The 18,235-nt window shown below is 38.3% G+C and overlaps 1 protein-coding gene across 12 annotated transcripts in view; it reads right to left on the bottom strand.

Moving 5' to 3' along the window:
* HUWE1 (HECT, UBA and WWE domain containing 1, E3 ubiquitin protein ligase) overlaps window positions 1-18,235 on the bottom strand; it is a 157,333-nt gene that overhangs the window by 105,962 nt on the left and 33,136 nt on the right. For all 12 annotated transcript variants that reach the window (XM_027533172.1, XM_027533183.1, XM_027533176.1 and 9 more), the window contains 4 exons: window positions 13,342-13,408; window positions 6,837-6,935; window positions 5,957-6,163; window positions 4,196-4,348 (listed from right to left, as the gene is read on the bottom strand). In XM_027533172.1, the coding sequence (XP_027388973.1) occupies window positions 4,196-4,348; window positions 5,957-6,163; window positions 6,837-6,935; window positions 13,342-13,386 (504 nt within the window). In that variant the 5' untranslated portion in view covers window positions 13,387-13,408. The remainder of the gene's footprint in view (window positions 1-4,195; window positions 4,349-5,956; window positions 6,164-6,836; window positions 6,936-13,341; window positions 13,409-18,235) is intronic.

Here is an 18,235-nt window from a genome sequence, read left to right as displayed (position 1 = left end):
TATTCCTGCCACCTCTTCTTAATATCTACTGCTTCTGTTAGGTCCATACCATTTCTGTCCTTTATCGAGCCCATTTTTTCATGTAATGTTCTTTTGGTATCTCTAATTTTCTTGAAGAGATCTCTAGTCTTTCCCATTCTATTGTTTTCCTCTATTTCTTTGCATTGATCACCGAGGAAGGCTTTCTTATCTCTTCTTGCTATTCTTTGGAACTCTGCATTCAGACGCTTATATCTTTCCTTTTCTCCTTTGCTTTTCACTTCTCTTCTTTTCACAGCTATTTGTAAGGCCTGCCCAGACAGCCATTTTGCTTTTTTGCATTTCTTTTCCATGGCGATGGTCTTGATCCCTGTCTCCTGTACAATGTCACGAACCTCAGTCCATAGTTCATCAGGCATTCTATCTATCAGATCTAGGCCCTTAAATCTATTTCTCACTTCTACTGTATAATCATAAGAGATTTGATTTAGGTCATACCTGAATGGTCTAGTGGTTTTCCCTACTTTCTTCAATTTAAGTATGAATTTGGCAATAAGGAGTTCATGATCTGAGCCACAGTCAGCTCCCGGTCTTGTTTTTGTTGACGGTATAGAGCTTCTCCATCTTTGGCGGCAAAGAATATAATCAGTCTGATTTCAGTATTGACCATCTGGTGATGTCCATGTGTAGAGTCTTCTCTTATGCTGTTGGAAGAGGGTGTTTGCTATGACCAGTGTGTTCTCTTGGCAAAACTCTGTTAGCCTTTGCCCTGCCTCATTGCGTACTCCAAGGCCAAATTTGCCTGTTACTCCAGGTGTTTCTTGACTTCCTACTTTTGCATTCCAGTCCCCTATAATAAAAAGGACATCTTTTTTGGGTGTTAGTTCTAAAAGATCTTGTAGGTCTTCATAGAACCATTCAACTTCAGCTTCTTCAGCATTACTGGTTGAGGCATAGACTTGGATTACTGTGATAGTGAATGGTCTGCCTTGGAAATGAACAGAGATCATTCTGTCGTTTTTGAGATTGCATCCAAGTACTGCATTTCGGACTCTTTTGTTGACCATGATGGCCACTCCATTTCTTCTGAGGGATTCCTGCCCGCAGTATTACATATAATGGTCATCTGAGTTAAATTCACCCATTCCAGTCGATTTAGTTCGCTGATTCCTAGAATGTCGACGTTCACTCTTGCCATCTCCTGTTTGACCACTTCCAATTTGCCTTGATTCATGGACCTGACATTCCAGGTTCCTATGCAATACTGCTCTTTACAGCATCGGACCTTGCTTCTATCACCAGTCACATCCACAACTGGGTATTGTTTTTGCTTTGGCTCCATCCCTTCATTCTCTCTGGAGTTATTTCTCCACTGATCTCCAGTAGCATATTGGGCCCCTACTGACCTGGGGAGTTCCTCTTTCAGTATCCTATCATTTTGCCTTTTCATACTGTTCATGGGGTTCTCAAGGCAAGAATACTGAAGTGGTTTGCCATTCCCTTCTCCAGTGGACCACATTCTGTCAGCTAATTCCTTTTAGCTTTATAAAAAAAGGCTAATACCCAATAGGAAAAGTACTTCCTCATTCCATTTTCAATATTTTCTTCATGATTCCCCAGACTTCCATTGAAAAAATAAGAATTTGCTGAAAACTGTGAGGATAAGGGATATATAGACACTTGATGGTACTTAAGGGTAACAGGTAAGTCAAACCAACGATCTGAATTTGCAAGACAGAATAAGCTTGAAAAGCTATGCTGCTGCTACTGCTGCTAAGTCGCATCAGTCGTATCCGACTTTGTGCGACCCCACAGACGGCAGCCCATCAGGCTCCACCGTCCCTGAGATTCTCCTGGCAAGAACACTGGAGCAGGTTGCCATTTCCTTCTCCAATGCATGAAAGTGAAAAGTGAAAATGAAGTTGCTCAGTCATATCTGATTCCTAGCGACCCCATGGACTGCAGCCTACCAGGCTCCTCCGTCCATGGGATCCTTCAGGTAAGAGCTATACATCTTCACAATTACTTTCCTTCTGTTTCTTCTGTTGTCACAACCACCTGTTTTAGAATAGTTCTATTACTGTCATCCACAAATCTTCCTATATTTTGTGATCTAATAAGACTCAAGCACCAACAACAAGAAAGTTGTAGTAATCTGGGATTCTTAAAAGACCATGTCAAGCCAAACTTGATTCATGAAAGTCTGTGATGTTGTGACATTTCTGAGATGTTATCATTATTAAATATAAAGAAACATTTCTCACAAAATTATGTAAAGTTAATATGGGAAAACACTGGATGCTAGTACATTAAGTAAATAAAGCAGGATATAAAGTTACATATATGCATTCAGATATGTAACGAAATATGCCTGAAGACTAAGAAAATGTACCAAAATGATGAGCAGATACATACATCATTATAAATTTTCTTCTGTATATTTCCAAAATGTTAAAATACTGAGCACATAATTTTATTATGAAAAAAATATATGCCACCAAGATAAATCTATGGAATGTTTAAGATTACAGGGTACTTATCAGTACTACTCACAATAACTAGTTCTTTGTCCTTTTAATTATGCATATATATCACTTTCTCAACTACTATGTGAGCTTTCGTTTTTTTTAAAAAGAACAAGCTTTACACTAGATCCAGCACAGGATTAGTCATATACTTCTTGAATGTTATCAAGTGGAAGATGTGGATGTGGATTCAAGGAGCCAGGTTCAGGCTGACACCCAGGTTTGGGATAAAAACCATAATCAACACTGGAAAGAGCAGATACCACATCTCACACTTTATCAGAGGCTAAAAGTTCATAGGCTTTTCCTAAAAGTAATGTAACTTCTGAATCTCACTGTCCTCACCTACCAGAGTCTCCATGAGATCCTGGCAATTAAGAACACATAGCATATTTGATACTACTTCACTAGATAGGATTTGCTAAAGAATGGGTATGTATTCAGACATCAGGGGAAAAGGTCTTGATGCCTTTGGGATGGAACTATAAGAATCTGGTAAGATTCCGTACCTTTGCCCAATAGGATAGACTAGACCAATGTTTTCAAAGAATAATCCTTGGACCAGTAGCCTCACCTGGAAACTTGTTAGCAATGCACATTACCAGGCCCTAACCTATTCTTTAATAAATCAATTCTTTCTCATGTATGGCCAAGTCTAAGAACCAGTGTCCCAGACCATCACAAAAACCAAACCAACTGGCTTTTAACAGATTCAAGACTTCTTGGAGTACTTCTGCTACATTTTTAGTTCAGTAATATCTGTGCATATTAACAACTGGCTCACATCAACTGAGTTAACTGAGTCACCAAAAAACTTCAATGAGAAATGGTTAAAAAAAATCTAATATTTGCAAATCCAAAATATGCTCAAATTTTAAGGGATGCTACATCTAGATGAATAACTGGTGATTTTTTTTTATAGTTTCCTATATATCCTAGAATTTTTATATGTTATATTTATAATCATGCAAAAATGATTTTTAAGTAACCACACTTAAAATTAGCCTGAAACTCTAGTTTTATGACTTGTGAGGTAACTATTTCTATTCTGCTTTTATTAATAAAAAGTTAGCCCTATCAATTTTCTTCGAAGAAACCTTTCTAGCAATGGTTCTCTCTCTCAAATCTTAGTTACGTATTATCAATTTGTCTCTAGGAATAGTAGACAACAGTTTGACTAAGCTGAACTTTTAACATGAGTGTTTTTTTGGCTTCAATAACAATTACTACCACCACATGATAGCACTAAGAACCCTACATTTTATTTTATTCTGAAAATACTCTTAAGGTAGATATAACTAAATTCTCAGATGAAAAAACTGCTATCAGAACTAATAAGGTACATAGTCCAGGACTCAAAATCCAGATTTTTGCAGCCAGTATGTCCTTCCAGGTAAAATCTGATTCTAAACTGTCTTTCCATAAGGTAAGTGGCACTTTTGAATAAAGAGAGATTCTCGTTTTGAACAGAGATCCATGAAATTCCTCAAAATTACTTCATAAAATTGAGAATACTTCCTAGGATTTTGGGGGGAACTTAGCTTCTAAATGGTCCCCAATAGTCCTACTCAATTAGGCCAGTAAAGTTAACTTAGGGATTCCTATTCATTTTGACACTGCAAGAAACACCTGTGAAAAGGAATAATAGGGTCCAAATTTTGTGCTCTTTTGACTCTTCACCCATGACTCACCTCTGCCAAATGCTGCAGCCGGGTTAGCAGTGGGGTTCTCTTGTCAGATCCAAGACGTGTGATATAATTTGATCTTTTGCTAAACACATACAGAAGGTTGAGGACTGCCAGCACCACTTGCATATCAGAAGAAGCCAATAAAGTTGTCAAGTGCTACAGGGGACAAAAAGGTGACTTTGAAAACTTGAAATGCCAACAGAGTAATAGATTTATCAATAATTACAAAGCTATCAAGAAGTTTAACAATATAAAAAGATGTGTAAATATTTGAGCACCTATAATATGCAATCTATGGAGAAAGTGATGGCACCCCACTCCAATACTCTTGCCTGGAAAATCCCATGGACGGAGAAGCCTGGTAGGCTGCAGTCCATGGGGTCGCTAAGAGTCGGACACGACTCAGTGACTTCACTTTCACTTTTCACTTTCATGCATTGGAGAAGGAAATGGCAACCCACTCCAGTATTCTTGCCTGGAGAATCCCAGGGACAGTGGAGCCTGGTGGGCTGCTGTCTATGGGGTCGCACAGAGTCGGACATGACTGAAGCCACTTAGCAGTAGCAGCAACATGCAATCTTATGCTCAAGAAGCTTACAATCTGGCAGCATGAAAGTCCAATTTAAGTTTAAAAAATGTAAACAGTAGTTCAAAATTACATAGGCATCTCCACAGCAAGAAACCAATGACAAGAGACAAATGTGGTATTTTAATACAGCAGAACTCAAAACATTAACTCTCCAACTAGACTAAAAGTAGAGTAAGATAATTTTTGCTCCTTTTGTATCCTTTACAACAAAAATTGGAATTAGATAAAATATAGGGTTCTTTATATAGAAACTAAAAATAACAACAGTCGGTGGTACTTAAAACTGTTACAGTGTATTTAACAATAACCCGAGTAACTATTTTTGCTTTTTAATACAATAAAAATTCGCCAATATACTGAAACATTTGGTTAGTGTTAAAGTCAGTATGTAATTTAGCTGGAAATGAACCAAAGTATTTCTGACTGCTGATTATCCAGAAAGCTATGGATTTCCTTTTGCAACTTATTTATTTTATCTTCAACAGATTGCTCAGGTGCTATCTTTAGTTCAGTTCATTTCTCTTCTTACACCATTTACTTTCTACCTGTTTGTTCTGATTCTGGTTCTTTAATGAAGACAGGAAAAGTAACACAACAAACAACAGGGCACTAAATCAATAGTGATAAAAACTCTGAAGGTAGGCTAAAAGAAGAGAACTGCTTCTTATACTGATTCCTGACGAATTCAAAAGTTCACTACTTCCCATGCCCACTATACTCTTCTAAGAATACATAGCATGCTTTTAGCATACATTTTGGGGAGAGGGGAGAAGAGACTGAAAAGCAGCACACTAAAGCTTAGAAGAGCACCAAGTCCAGTGATGTGTCAAGGTAATCAAATTATGTCATATTAAAGTAATCTGGGGCTGCTCTGATAACTTGGGACAAAAATCAATTTCTGAAAATTCCCAAGAATACTTCAATACATGTTTTACATTCTTATTAATTTCTTTAATCTTAAAAGATGAGGTGAATGTGACAGTAAAGAACCTTCTCATCAACACTGTGAAGGGTTTCTTTAGCCAAGAAACATCTTACCATTGTCTTTGATGTTGAACACCCCAGAACTTTATAAAGAAAAGGAAAGAATCATCAGAAAGAAATAACAATTTCACTATTATGGACATGAAGAATTCTAGTAAAGAACAGACTATATAGGCTTAAACCTCTCCTACCTCTATGGAACTATACAGATGCCGGGAAAAGCTGTACTCAATGAGTAAGGCTGTGAAGTTCAACACAGCCAAGAGAAGCATTTTCAGTTGTTCTTTTTCCGGCCTATCACACACGAGCATCCATGACATGTTCTCCACTGTCTGTCCAGCATCTGCCAGAATCCCATCGAAGCGGTCCAACAGATCCACCCAGTGATATAACTCGCACTGGAGAAGGGAAGAGAAAGAATATATAAGAATAAGGTAAAAGTACTGTGTGGGTACTTTGCAGCTGAGCTTTGCTACAATAGATTGCTGAGCATGATACGTAGACAGGTTCACCTCCCACCTTTGCTTCTCTTCAATCCCCCACTAATACAGAAACCAATGAGAAAAATCATACTCTGAGCCACATGGACCTGAGCTCATTGTTTTATCCATCAAAACATACATGTTCTAACACCAGGAGACACCACAAAATCTCTGTAGCTAGGTCTTCAGAGAGACAATTCTGGGTATACTCTGAGGTCTAAAAACACAAGGACTTTCTCTGCTAAAATCCATTTTATCTGAAGTGCTTCTTTTTAGAGTTATCGAAAGAAGAGTCTTCTAAACTAAAAGTAAAAATCCTGAGACTATCTCAAACTCACATTGTCAGTTAAACTAAAGGAATTTTGTGGTTGAGATTTATCATCACCTGTATAAGCAATCTTCACCCTCAGTGAGCAAAATTTTCCCTTTACATTTCTTTCAAAATTTCCTTGGTAACCATTCACAGGCTAAAATTACCAGTCTAGAGATGTTCAAGACATACACACACACACACTAGATGCTTATTAAGCAACTGCTGAATGAGGTCACCTCATTGTGGTTTCTCTTTTGGGAGCATGGGTTTACATACCTTTCCAATGTTCCATGTTTTGATCTGCTGCAGTTCCAAAAGAAGTTGCTCATCATTACAAACTTTGAGTTTGTCTATTAAGGCTCTGCAGTCTGCAGGCTGAGAAAAACAAACAGATATTCACATAAGGGTGTTTTGGGGTATGAGGGAGACACATTGACAAAAAACAGGGGAAAAAAAACACCCTTATGTCAACACACACAATTTAACTTTTGATAGAACACACTTACATATGGCAAAACCAATACAATATTATAAAGTTAAAAAGTAAAAAAAGAAAAAAAAGAAAAAAGAAAAGAAAAAAAATGGAAAATTTCCAATCATTTGAGATTAATATGGAAATCTTATAATAATACAAGCCATCAGTGTTATTTTTTTAAACCTGGATGAACTTGTAGACAAACTACTTGGAAGGGTACAAACAACAGAAATAAAGGAAACAAGCTAAATATCAATAAAAACAAAAGGAAGGAGTCTGTATCATGGTCTGAAAGTTAACCAAAATGACTAGAAATGAGAAACACTGAGGAGTCATAGTGAATTCACAAAGTGAAGATTAGCATTGACTATATTTTTCGCAATATTAAGCCATCCCATTATAGGAGACAAAGACCTTTTGAATTGAATAAAACTAGGACTCCATTCTTACTTGTGGTTCCCATTTCCATATATTCCTGCTCTCCTTTTACTGATAAAAGGGCCTGTCAGGTACCTTGTCAGGTAACAAGGTGTGGATTCAGGGTTCAAAGTAAGTTTTCAAAAGTGGGATGGCAGGGGGCAGGGGGAGACAGGGAAGGGATAGGGACTGGGACAGAGAAGCTTCTATTAATTGAAGGCAACTGGCAGTGATCATGCTTGCTATTTAACTCTGTAAAACAGTATGGTATGTTGTGAATGGGCCTAGATTTGGAACCAAACAAATCTGGGTTCAGTTTTTAGCTCGATGTTTACTAAGCTGTTTGATCATAGGCAAATCCAACCTCTTAGCCACAGTTTTCTCATCAGGAAAAAAGACCTTTTAAGAACTACCTTGGAAATGTGAAGCTCAAGTGTTTGCACACACATAAAGCACTTATCTCACATAACAGGAGCGTAAATATTGAGAGACAGCATACTGTTACAAAGAACATCAGGCAGTTCAGTCGCTCTGTCATGTCCAATTCTTTGCGACCCCATGGACTGAAGCACACCAGGTTTCCCTGTCCTTCAACAACTCCAGGAGCTTGATCAAATTCATGTCCATCGAGTCGGTGATGCCATTCAACCATCTCATCCTCTGTCGTCCCCTTCTCCTCCTGCCTTTAATCTTTCCCAGCATCAGGGTCTTTTCTAATGATTCAGTTCTTTGCATTAGGTGACCAAAGTATTGGAGTTGCAGTTCCAATGAATATTCAGGACTGATTTCCTTTAGGATTGACTGGTTTGATCTCCTTGCAGTTCAAGGGACTCTCAAGAGTCTTCTACAACACCACAGTTCAAAAGCATCAATTTTTCAGCACTCAGCTTTCTTTATAGATCTCTTGACTTCTCACTTTTGCATTCCAATCCCCTATAATGAAAAGGACATCTTTTGGGGGTGTTAGTTCTAGAAGGTCTTATAGGTCTTTGTATAATGTTCAACTTCAGCTTCTTCAGAATTCCTGCTTGCAGCATAGACTTGGATTACTGTGATATTGAATGGTTTGCCTTGGAAACGAACAGAGATCATTCTGTCATCTTTCAGATTGCACCTAAGTACTGCATTTCAGACTCTCTTGTTGACTTTGAGGGCTACTCCATTTCTTCTAAGCAGTAGATATAATAGTCATCTGAATTAAATTCACCCAATCCAGTCCATTTTAGTTCACTGATTCCTACAATATTGATATTCCCTCTTGCCATCTCCTGTTTGACCACTTCCAATTTACCTTGATTCATGGACCTAACATTCCAGATTCCTACGCTATACTGTTCTTTATAACATCGGACTTTACTTCCATCACCAGTCACATCAACAATTTGGCATTGTTTTTGCTTTGGCGCTGTCTCTTCATTCTTTCTGGAGTTATTTCTCCACTCTTCTCCAGTAGCATATTGGGCACCTACCAACTCGGGGAGTTCATCTTTCAGTGTCATTTCCTTTTGTTTTTCATGGGGTTCTCACTGCAAGAATACTGAAGTGGTTTGCCATTCCCTTCTCCAGTGGACCACGTTTTATCAGAACTCTCCACTGTGACCTGTCCATCTTGTGTGACCATGGGCTTTAGAATTAAGGTAGCTGGTAAGCCACATCTCTGACTCTCTGTATCCTCTTTCACAAAATAAATTAACACAACCTATTTATCTAGCAATGTTGTGAGATTTAAACTAGGGGCATTTTCAGCAGCCAAAACTGAACATGGAACAATAGGGGCTCAAGGGCAAATTTTTTTTAAAAGCTAAGTCTGATATCTTTCCTCTCTCTAAAGTGAGCATTAAGAACTATCTCAAATTTCTGTGAAAATTTAAGGCATTAAAAATTCTTGGCACAAAATCCTTCCACAAACCAGACGTGCACCTTTTTTTTCTTTAAGTCATACAGGTTGAGGGAGAGGTATGAAGCAGTAGAAACAGGTAACATAGGAGTGTGAACTACCTGCTCATGCAGTTCACTTGTGCCTTTTGGATCTACTTGAGCCTACTATCAATACCACTTCAATTTCTAATGGCCAAACTCTACCCCCTAGGTCTTAAGCTGTTATTCTCCTATTGGGGCTTGCCAGAGGCATCACATAGTGCCTTCGGCTGACACCAAGGTAGACACCTGGATCTACTAGACCATAATGTCCATGGAGTAGGGCAGTTTACATCAGAGCTTGAACCTTTTGCAGTCTTTTCTAGATCCAAACATTACTGTCACCCTGGAAGTTATCCAGTATATGGATCAAAATAGCATGCGTAAACATGACATATGCTGCCTCCAAAATCTAAAGAGTCATTGCACACACTGTTCCTCTACCTTCATGGTGTGTGGTACAAGGTGTGGAAATATGTCTCTCACTTGAGAAGGAAATCTTGACATTTCCCAGACTTCTGGTAGGCACTCAACATTCAAAGGGCACTCTCTGGCACATGTATGTCTAAGGCATCTTAAGTGCTTGTGTTTTCTGGTCACAAGCCCCAGTTAGCATCAGTTCAGTTCAGTCCCTTAGTTGTGTTCGACTGTCTGTAACCCCATGGACTGCGGCATGCCAGGCTTCCCTGTCCATTACAAACTTCTGGAGCTTACTCAAACTCATAGTCATAGAGTCGGTGTTGCCATCCAACCATATCATCCTCTGTCATCCCCTTCTTCTCCTGTCTTCAATCTTTCCCAGCATCAGAATCTTTATTCTAATGAGTCAGCCCTTGGCATCAGGTGGCCAAAGTATTGGAGCTTCAGCTTCAGTCCTTCCAATGAATATTCAGGACTGATTTCCTTTAGGATTGACTGGGTTGATCTCCTTGCAGTCCAAGGGACTCTCAAGAGCCTTCTCCAACACCACAGTTCAAAAGTATCAATTCTTCAGCACTCAGTTTTTTTTATGGTCCAACTCTCACATCTATACATGACTACTGGAAAAACCACAGCTTTGACTAGACAGACCTGTGTCTGCAAAGGAATGTTTCTGCATTTTTAATATGCTGTCTAAGTTTGTCATAGTTTTTTTCCCAAGGAGTAAGTGTCTTTTAATTTCATGGCTGCAGTCACCATCTGGAGTGATTTTAGAGCCCAAGAAAATAAAGTCTGTCACTGTTTCCATTGTTTCTCCATCTATTTGCAATGAAGTGATGGGACTGGATCTTCATTTTTTGAATGTTGAGTTTTAAGCCAGCTTTTTCACTCTCCTCTATCACCTTCATCAAAGGTTCTTTAGCTCCTCTTCACTTTCTGCCATAAGGGTGATGTCATCTGCATACGTGAGGTTACTGATATTTCTCCCGGCAATCTTGATTCCAAGCTTGTGTTTCATTCAGCCTGGAATTTCACATGATGTACTCTGCATATAAGTTAAATAAGCAGGGTGACAATATACAGCCTTGATGCAGTCCTTTCCCAATTTGGAACCAGTCTGTTGTTCCATCTCTGGTTCTAACTGGTGCTTCTTAGCCTGCATACAGATTTCTCAGGAGGCAGGTAAGGTGGTCTGGTATTCCTATCTCTTTAAGAATTTTCCACAGTTTGTTGTGATCCACACAGTCCAAGGCTCTGGCATAGTCAATAAAGCAGTAGTTGTTTTTCTGGAATTCATTGCTTTTTCTACGATCCAATGGATATTGGCAATTTGACCTCTGGTTCCTCTGCCTTCTCTAATTCCAGCTTGAACATCTGGATGTTCTTGGTTCACGTATTGTTGAAGCCTAGCTTGGAGAATTTTGAGTATTACTTTGCTAGTGTGTGAAATGAATGCAATTGTGTGGTAGTTTGAACATTCCTTGGCATTGCCTTTCTTTGGGACTGGAATGAAAACTGCCCTTTTCCAGTCCTGTGGCCACTGCTGAGTTTTCCAAATTTGCTGGCATATTGAGTGTAGCACTTTTTTAGGACAGCATCATCTTTTAGGATTTGAATTTATTATGCCAGTTAGCATAATAGCATCAATTTAACATACCAGAACAATGCTGTTTTATCAGGAGTATCAAGATCCCTATGGACCTTGGAGTTTACTAAATGCACCAGGGACAAAAGTAAATCTTTACCATCTTGTCCCTGCTACATAAATGTAAACAGACTGAGATTTTCCTTACTTATGGTAATGCAAAAGAAAGGTCAGTTCAATGGCTGCATACCAACTGCCACAGTATATACTGAGTTGCTCCAATAAAGATGTCAAATCTAGGGGAAAAAAATCCTTCACACAGCTACTGATACATAAAGTGATCAATAAGTGTGCAGCCACTAGAGAGAACAGTATGGGGGTTCCTCAAAAAATTAAAAACAGAACTACCATACGATCCAGCAATTCCAATTCTGGGTATTCATCTAGAGAGTGAAAACATTAACTTGAAAGGATATATGAACACCCATGTTTACTGCAACATGAACAGCCAAGATATGGAAACACCCTAAGTGTCCATTGATAGATGAATGGATAAAGAAGATGTGGTACCTATATACAATGAAATACTATTCAGCCATATAAAGAAAGAAATCTTGTCATTTGTAACAATATGCATCAACCTTGAGAGCACTGAAATACGTCAGAGAAAGACAAAATACCATCAGCTTACTTATATATATGGAATTTAAAAAACAAAAAGCAAACAGCAAAAGAAACCCAAGCTCACACATATAGAAAATAGACTGGTGGAAGAAATGTGTAGAGGGCCAAATAAATAATGGCAAATAAACACATGTTTTCCTTAAAAATAATATCTAGTATTGATCACAGTATGGGAAATTGGGCTTGCTGCCTGAAGAAAATAGGCATTTTCAGGCCTTAAAAATGTACATAGTCAATGATCTAAAAATTCCATTTCCAGTTTATCCTAAGTAACTTACTAGTAGCTGTCAAGTAACATGAATCAGGAATTTGCACATAAGCATGACTCCAAGAACAAATCCATAACAAACTACTAGGTAAAAGATAAAGAAACTGAATTTGAATTTCTCTGACTATCTATAAGGTTGAATTATCATGGAAGTTTAAGGACATCATGCAAGTTTTCTTTTTGTTCTTCAGTTCTGAAAAAATTTGAGTATATAATTGTTGAAAATTCTTGATTTAAAAACATATCAAAAACCAAATGAAAAGGAAATAAATGGGTATGTAAAATATATATATATACTCAGTATATATGGCATTCAGTAAGAAACTGACATTTCAATGTCAAATACAAAATAAAACAGCACTAGCAGATAACTGGCATAAGGCCAGTGAATGTGAAAATATATGTATTAAGGCATGCAATTAGAACAGTGAAATACATTTTCTCCACCTATTAACAAAATTTTAAAAGATAACCTGCAATGCTGGAGAAGATGTGGGAAGACAACACTTCTTCTCAAACTCATTAGTGTAAAAATGAAGGAAAGGGCAGGAGAACTGCCCATGTAATAATCTTTTAAGGACTGGAACAAATATCAGTAGTGATACCCATGGCTGATACCTGCCAGGTAGTTCCAGTTTTTAAAAAACCAAGTGGCCTATATTTAGAAAATGAACTGATTAATTATGTGCCCAATACTTTGCTGAAAACCTGCTTCACATCAAGTAGTGAGGAATTATCAAAGCTATTTTATAGCTGTGGAAACCAGGCAAGTTAATAAACTCTCAGACACAAAAATCTAGTAAAATTCAAACCCAGGTCTAATTCCAAAGCTTGTGCTCCTTGAACTACAGCATAAGAAGTCTACATGAATGTTAACAATGTTTCAATACAAGTTGCTATTTTACTACATTGTATATATGTAAGTGATGATATGTTTGGAAGATCAGTATGAGTGAACTGACTGCAAAGAATTTTTTCCCGAAATGAAAAAAACAGGCAAACTTTGGATACTTACAGCCTCAGTAGGAGTCTTTTTCAGTTTAGTCCTGTCTACTTTCATGTTTCCAATTTTGTTTTATGATCTGAAAAGAAAATTTCCCCAAAAGTGAGAACTTAACGTTGCAAACTTGAGCTCTACATGCATGGACTCAGAAAATACAGAATAAACAGAACACAAAATTTTTAAAGTAAAAGAGAATCATGATGCAAACCAACTCAGAGGCATAGGTATGAGGTAGGGAGGGATAAAGAATCTCTCCAGATAAAGCTGGCCCATATCCATGTACAAGCTGGCCCACCAGCTTGTAATCAATCTAAGGTAAAATTAAAATGTCCCCCACCCCTCACTCACTCTCAAACTCATACTTGAAAACAAGAGTAAAAAGTTTTCTTAAACACACCTCAGGATGGAAAAAATTCACCATATCCTGCAATTTTCTGGAAAACTTAGCAATCCCACTTCTGGGAACTTACCCAAAGAAAATCATGAAAGTGTATATAAATATTTAATCACAAGAATCCATACTGCATGACCATGTCTAACAGTGAATTGGAAAGATGCAAATATCCAGAATAGGGTTGGTTTAAAATGGAGCATTACACGGCTGTTAAAAACACTGCACAATTCTATTAACACAGTGAAATTCTATCACAGTGAAATAAGGCTATGAAACAGAATAAATAGTATAAACCCATATCTAAAGAAAACAGCTTAGAAGGGGTATGCATCAAAATGTTACCTTAATCTAACCAAATGGATTATGTATGTTTCTTTTACTTGTATTTTTTCTGTATCTTTTACTGTTTTACAGTATAGTAAAATAAAGCAAGAAAATCAAAGGATATTTTTATCAACAAATGGTACCAGATCAAGTAGATAGCTATAGGCAAAAAGATGAACTCTGACCTCAGCCTCATATTTTAATATATAAAAATTAACTCAAAATGGATCATCAGATAAGGATGTGTAGCAAAGGGAACTCCTGTGCACTATTGGTGGGAATGTAAACTGGTGCAGCCACTGTGGAAAACAGTATGGAGGTTCCTCAAAAAATTAAAAATACAATCCAGGAATTCCACTTTTGGATATTTATCCAAAGGCAATGAAAAAACTTGAAAAGATACTGTTATTATTGTTCAGTTGCTCAGTTGTGTCTGACTTTGCGACCCCATGGACTGCAGCACTCCAGGTCTCCCTGTCCCTCACCATCTCCTAAAGTTTGCCCAAGTTTATGTCCATGGCACCAGTGATGCCATCCAGCCAGCTCATCCTCTTACACCCTCTTCTCCTTCTGCCCTCAATCTTTCCCAGCATCAGGGACTTTTCCAATGATTCTGCTGTTTGCATCAGGTGATCAAAATACTGGAGCTTCAACTTGGGCTTCTCTGGTGGCTCACTCAGTAAAGAATTTACCTGCAATGTGGCAGACCTGGGTTCGATCTTTGGGTTGGGAAGATCCCCTGGAGAGGGGAATGGCTACCCACTTCAATATTCTGGCCTGGAGAATTCCATGGATAGAGGAGCCTGGCAGGCTACAGTCCATGGGGTTGCATGACTGAGCGACTTAGCAGCAGCAGCAGAGCAACTTTTAACTTTTTAGCTTTAGCATCAGCCCTTCCAATGAGTATTCAGGCTTGATTTCCCTTAAGATGGACTGGTCTGACCTCCTTACTGTCCGGGAATCTTCTCCAGTACCAGGAGTCTTTCACCTCAGGAGTTTTCTCCAGCACCACAGTTCAAAGGCATCAATTCTTTGGCGCTCTGCCTTCTTTACAGTTCAGCTCTCATAACCATACATGATCACTGGGAAGACCACAGCCTGAACTATATGGACCTATGTTGGCAGAATAATGTCTCTGCTTTTCAACACACTGTCTAGGTTTGTCATAGCTTTCCTGCCAAGAAGTGACTGTCTTCTGATTTCATGATTGCAATCACCATCCACAGTGATTTTTGAGCCCAAGAAGAAGAAATCTATTACTACTTCCACCTTTCCCCCTTCTATTTGCCATCAAGTAATGGGGATGGGGATCTTCGTTTTTTTAATATTTAGTTTTAAGCCAGCTCTCTCTTCCTTCACCGTCATCAAGAGGCTCTTCCCTGTCATTAGAGTGGTATCATCCGCATATCTGAGGTTGTTGATGTTTCTCCCATCTATCTTGATCCAGCTTGTAGCTCATCCAGCCTGGCATTTTTTATGATGTGCTCAGTGTATAGGTTAAATAAACATGGTGACAGCAGATAGCCCTGTCATATTCCTTTCTCAATCCTGAACCAGTTGTTCCATATGGGTTCTAACTGTTGCTTCTTGACCCGCATACAGGTTTCTCAGGAGACAGGTAAGATGATCTGGTATCCCCATCTCTTTAAGACCTTCCCACAGTTTGTTATGATCCACACAGTCAAAGGCTTTAGCACAGCTGATAAAACATAGGTAGATGTTTTTCTGGTATTCCCCTGCTTTATGATCCAGTGGGTGGATGCTGGATCAGAGATATATGCAACCCTATATTTACTGCAGCATTACTTTCCAATAGCTAAGACATGGAAGCAACCTAAGTGTCCACTGATGGATGAACAGTCTTATAAAAAAGATGGAAACCTTGTCATCTGTACTAACATGAATGAACCTTGAGGGCATTATGCTAAGTGAAATAAGCCAGACATAAAAGATAAATTCCGTATGATTTCATTCATTTGTGGAATCTCAAACAAACCCACAAAACCCAAAATACAAAATTTACAGATACATGGAATAGATTGGTGTCTGACAGAGGCAGGGGTTTGGGGATGGGGGAAATAGGTGAAGACAGTCAAAAGGCACAAACTTCCAGTTATAAAACAAGCCATGCAGATGTAATGTGCAGCATGACAACTACAGTTAATATTGTACTGTATATTTGAAAGTTGCTAGGAGTATATCTTAAGGGTTCTCATCACAAGAAAAAAATTGTAACTATGCTGATAGATGCTAACTAGACTTATTGTGATCATTTCACAATATATACAAATATGGAATCATTATATTGAACATCAAACTAATGTAATGTCAAACATCAATTACATCTAAAAAAATAAAAGATCATGGACTTAAATGTAAACTTTAAAATCTACTGGGAGAGAGATTTGTAAACCACATATACTATCTAGAATATATAAAGAATTCTCAAACCCAACAATAAAAAAACCCACCACAGTCTTCCAAAACAAGAGCACTGACTAAATCTTATGCAAATAAACAACTCACAATGATTTTACTGTTTTAAAAAATGTACATGAAATCGCTGGCAAATCTTCACACAACCTCACTTCAACTAAAGCAATTTTGACTTATTCTGTACCAGTTAAGGGTCTGGGTGGAAAACAATGGACTCTGGTGAACCAAAGTGAAAATATAATTTACTGGAAGGATAACTGATAGCTCATGCTACTGACAGGAAAGGTTAGAGATCCACATCAGAAAACAGAAGGAGCCGAGGAAGCCAGGCATCCTGGAACTACAGCCAACGACCTCCCACAGACACAGCTTAGTTGGAAGTACCTATGCTGGAAGCCCAGAAGCAGCTGCTGGCAGCGGTATGATTTCTAAATGGTCTCAGGTTATTTGCATCAGTGGCTCTAGACACAAAGTCCCAAGAATGACCATCTAGTTGGTGAAGCTGAGGTCTCATGCCTATGCTCTAGCTGTCAAGGTTCTGGGAGAGCAAGTGCATTCAGCTTTTTCAGTTTTGTTCAGGTTCGAAACTTTTCATAAACAGATTCAGATAATAGGCACCAAAGTAAAAAAAAGTGAAACAAGCCAAAACAATTGATCAAGCACATGTCCTCCTAGATGAAATGTTAACCTGGCTTTTATAACTTTTTTGCAAGAAATACCTATAGTCTAAAAAAGAAGTATCACTGCCTGTGAGACATTAATTAAGAAAATTCAAGTTTTTTTTGTCGTTCCTAGTTATTCTATTAATGTGCTCATCTCACACGCTAGTAAAGTAATGCTTAAAATTTTCCTTAATGTGCTCATCTCACACGCTAGTAAAGTAATGCTTAAAATTTTCCAAGCCAGGCTTCAGCAATACGTGAACTGTGAACTTCCAGATGTTTAAGCTGGTTTTAGAAAAGGCAGAGGAGCCAGAGATCAAACTGCCAACATCTGCTGGATCATCGAAAAAGCAAGAGAGTTTCAGAAAAACAGCTATTTCTGCTTTATTGACTATGCCAAAGCCTTTTACTGTGTGGATCACAATAAACTGTGGAAAATTCTGAAAGAGATGGGAATACCAGACCACCTGACCTGCCTCTTGAGAAATCTGTATGCAGGTCAGGAAGCAACAGTTAGAACTGGACATGGAACAACAGACTTGTTCCAAATAGGAGGAGTACGTCAAGGCTGTATATTGTCACCCTGCTTATTTAACTTATATGCAGAGTACATCACGAGAAACGCTGGGCTGGAGGAAGCACAAGCTGGAAACAAGATTGCCGGGAGAAATATCAATAACCTCAGATATGCAGATGACACCACCCTTATGGCAGAAAGTGAAGAGGAACTAAAAAGCCTCTTGATGAAAGTGAAAGTGGAGAGTGAAAAAGTTGGCTTAAAACTCAACATTCAGAAAACTAAGATTATAGCATCTGGTCCTATCACTTCATGGGAAATAGATGGGGAAACAGTGTCAGACTTTATTTTTGGGGGCTCCAAAATCACTGCAGATGGTGATTGCAGCCATGAAATTAAAAGATGCTTACTCCTTGGAAGGAAAGTTATGACCAATCTAGACAGCATATTAAAAAGCAGAGACATTACTTTGCCAACGAAGGTCCGTCTAGTCAAGGCTAAGGTTTTTCCAGTAGTCATGTATGGATGTGAGAGTTGGACTGTAAAGAAAGCTGAGCACAAAGAATTGATGCC

This window comes from Bos indicus x Bos taurus, chromosome X (genome assembly GCF_003369695.1).
Source record: "Bos indicus x Bos taurus breed Angus x Brahman F1 hybrid chromosome X, Bos_hybrid_MaternalHap_v2.0, whole genome shotgun sequence".
Classification (NCBI taxonomy): domain Eukaryota; kingdom Metazoa; phylum Chordata; class Mammalia; order Artiodactyla; family Bovidae; genus Bos; species Bos indicus x Bos taurus.
This window is presented reverse-complemented; position numbering and strand designations above follow the sequence as displayed.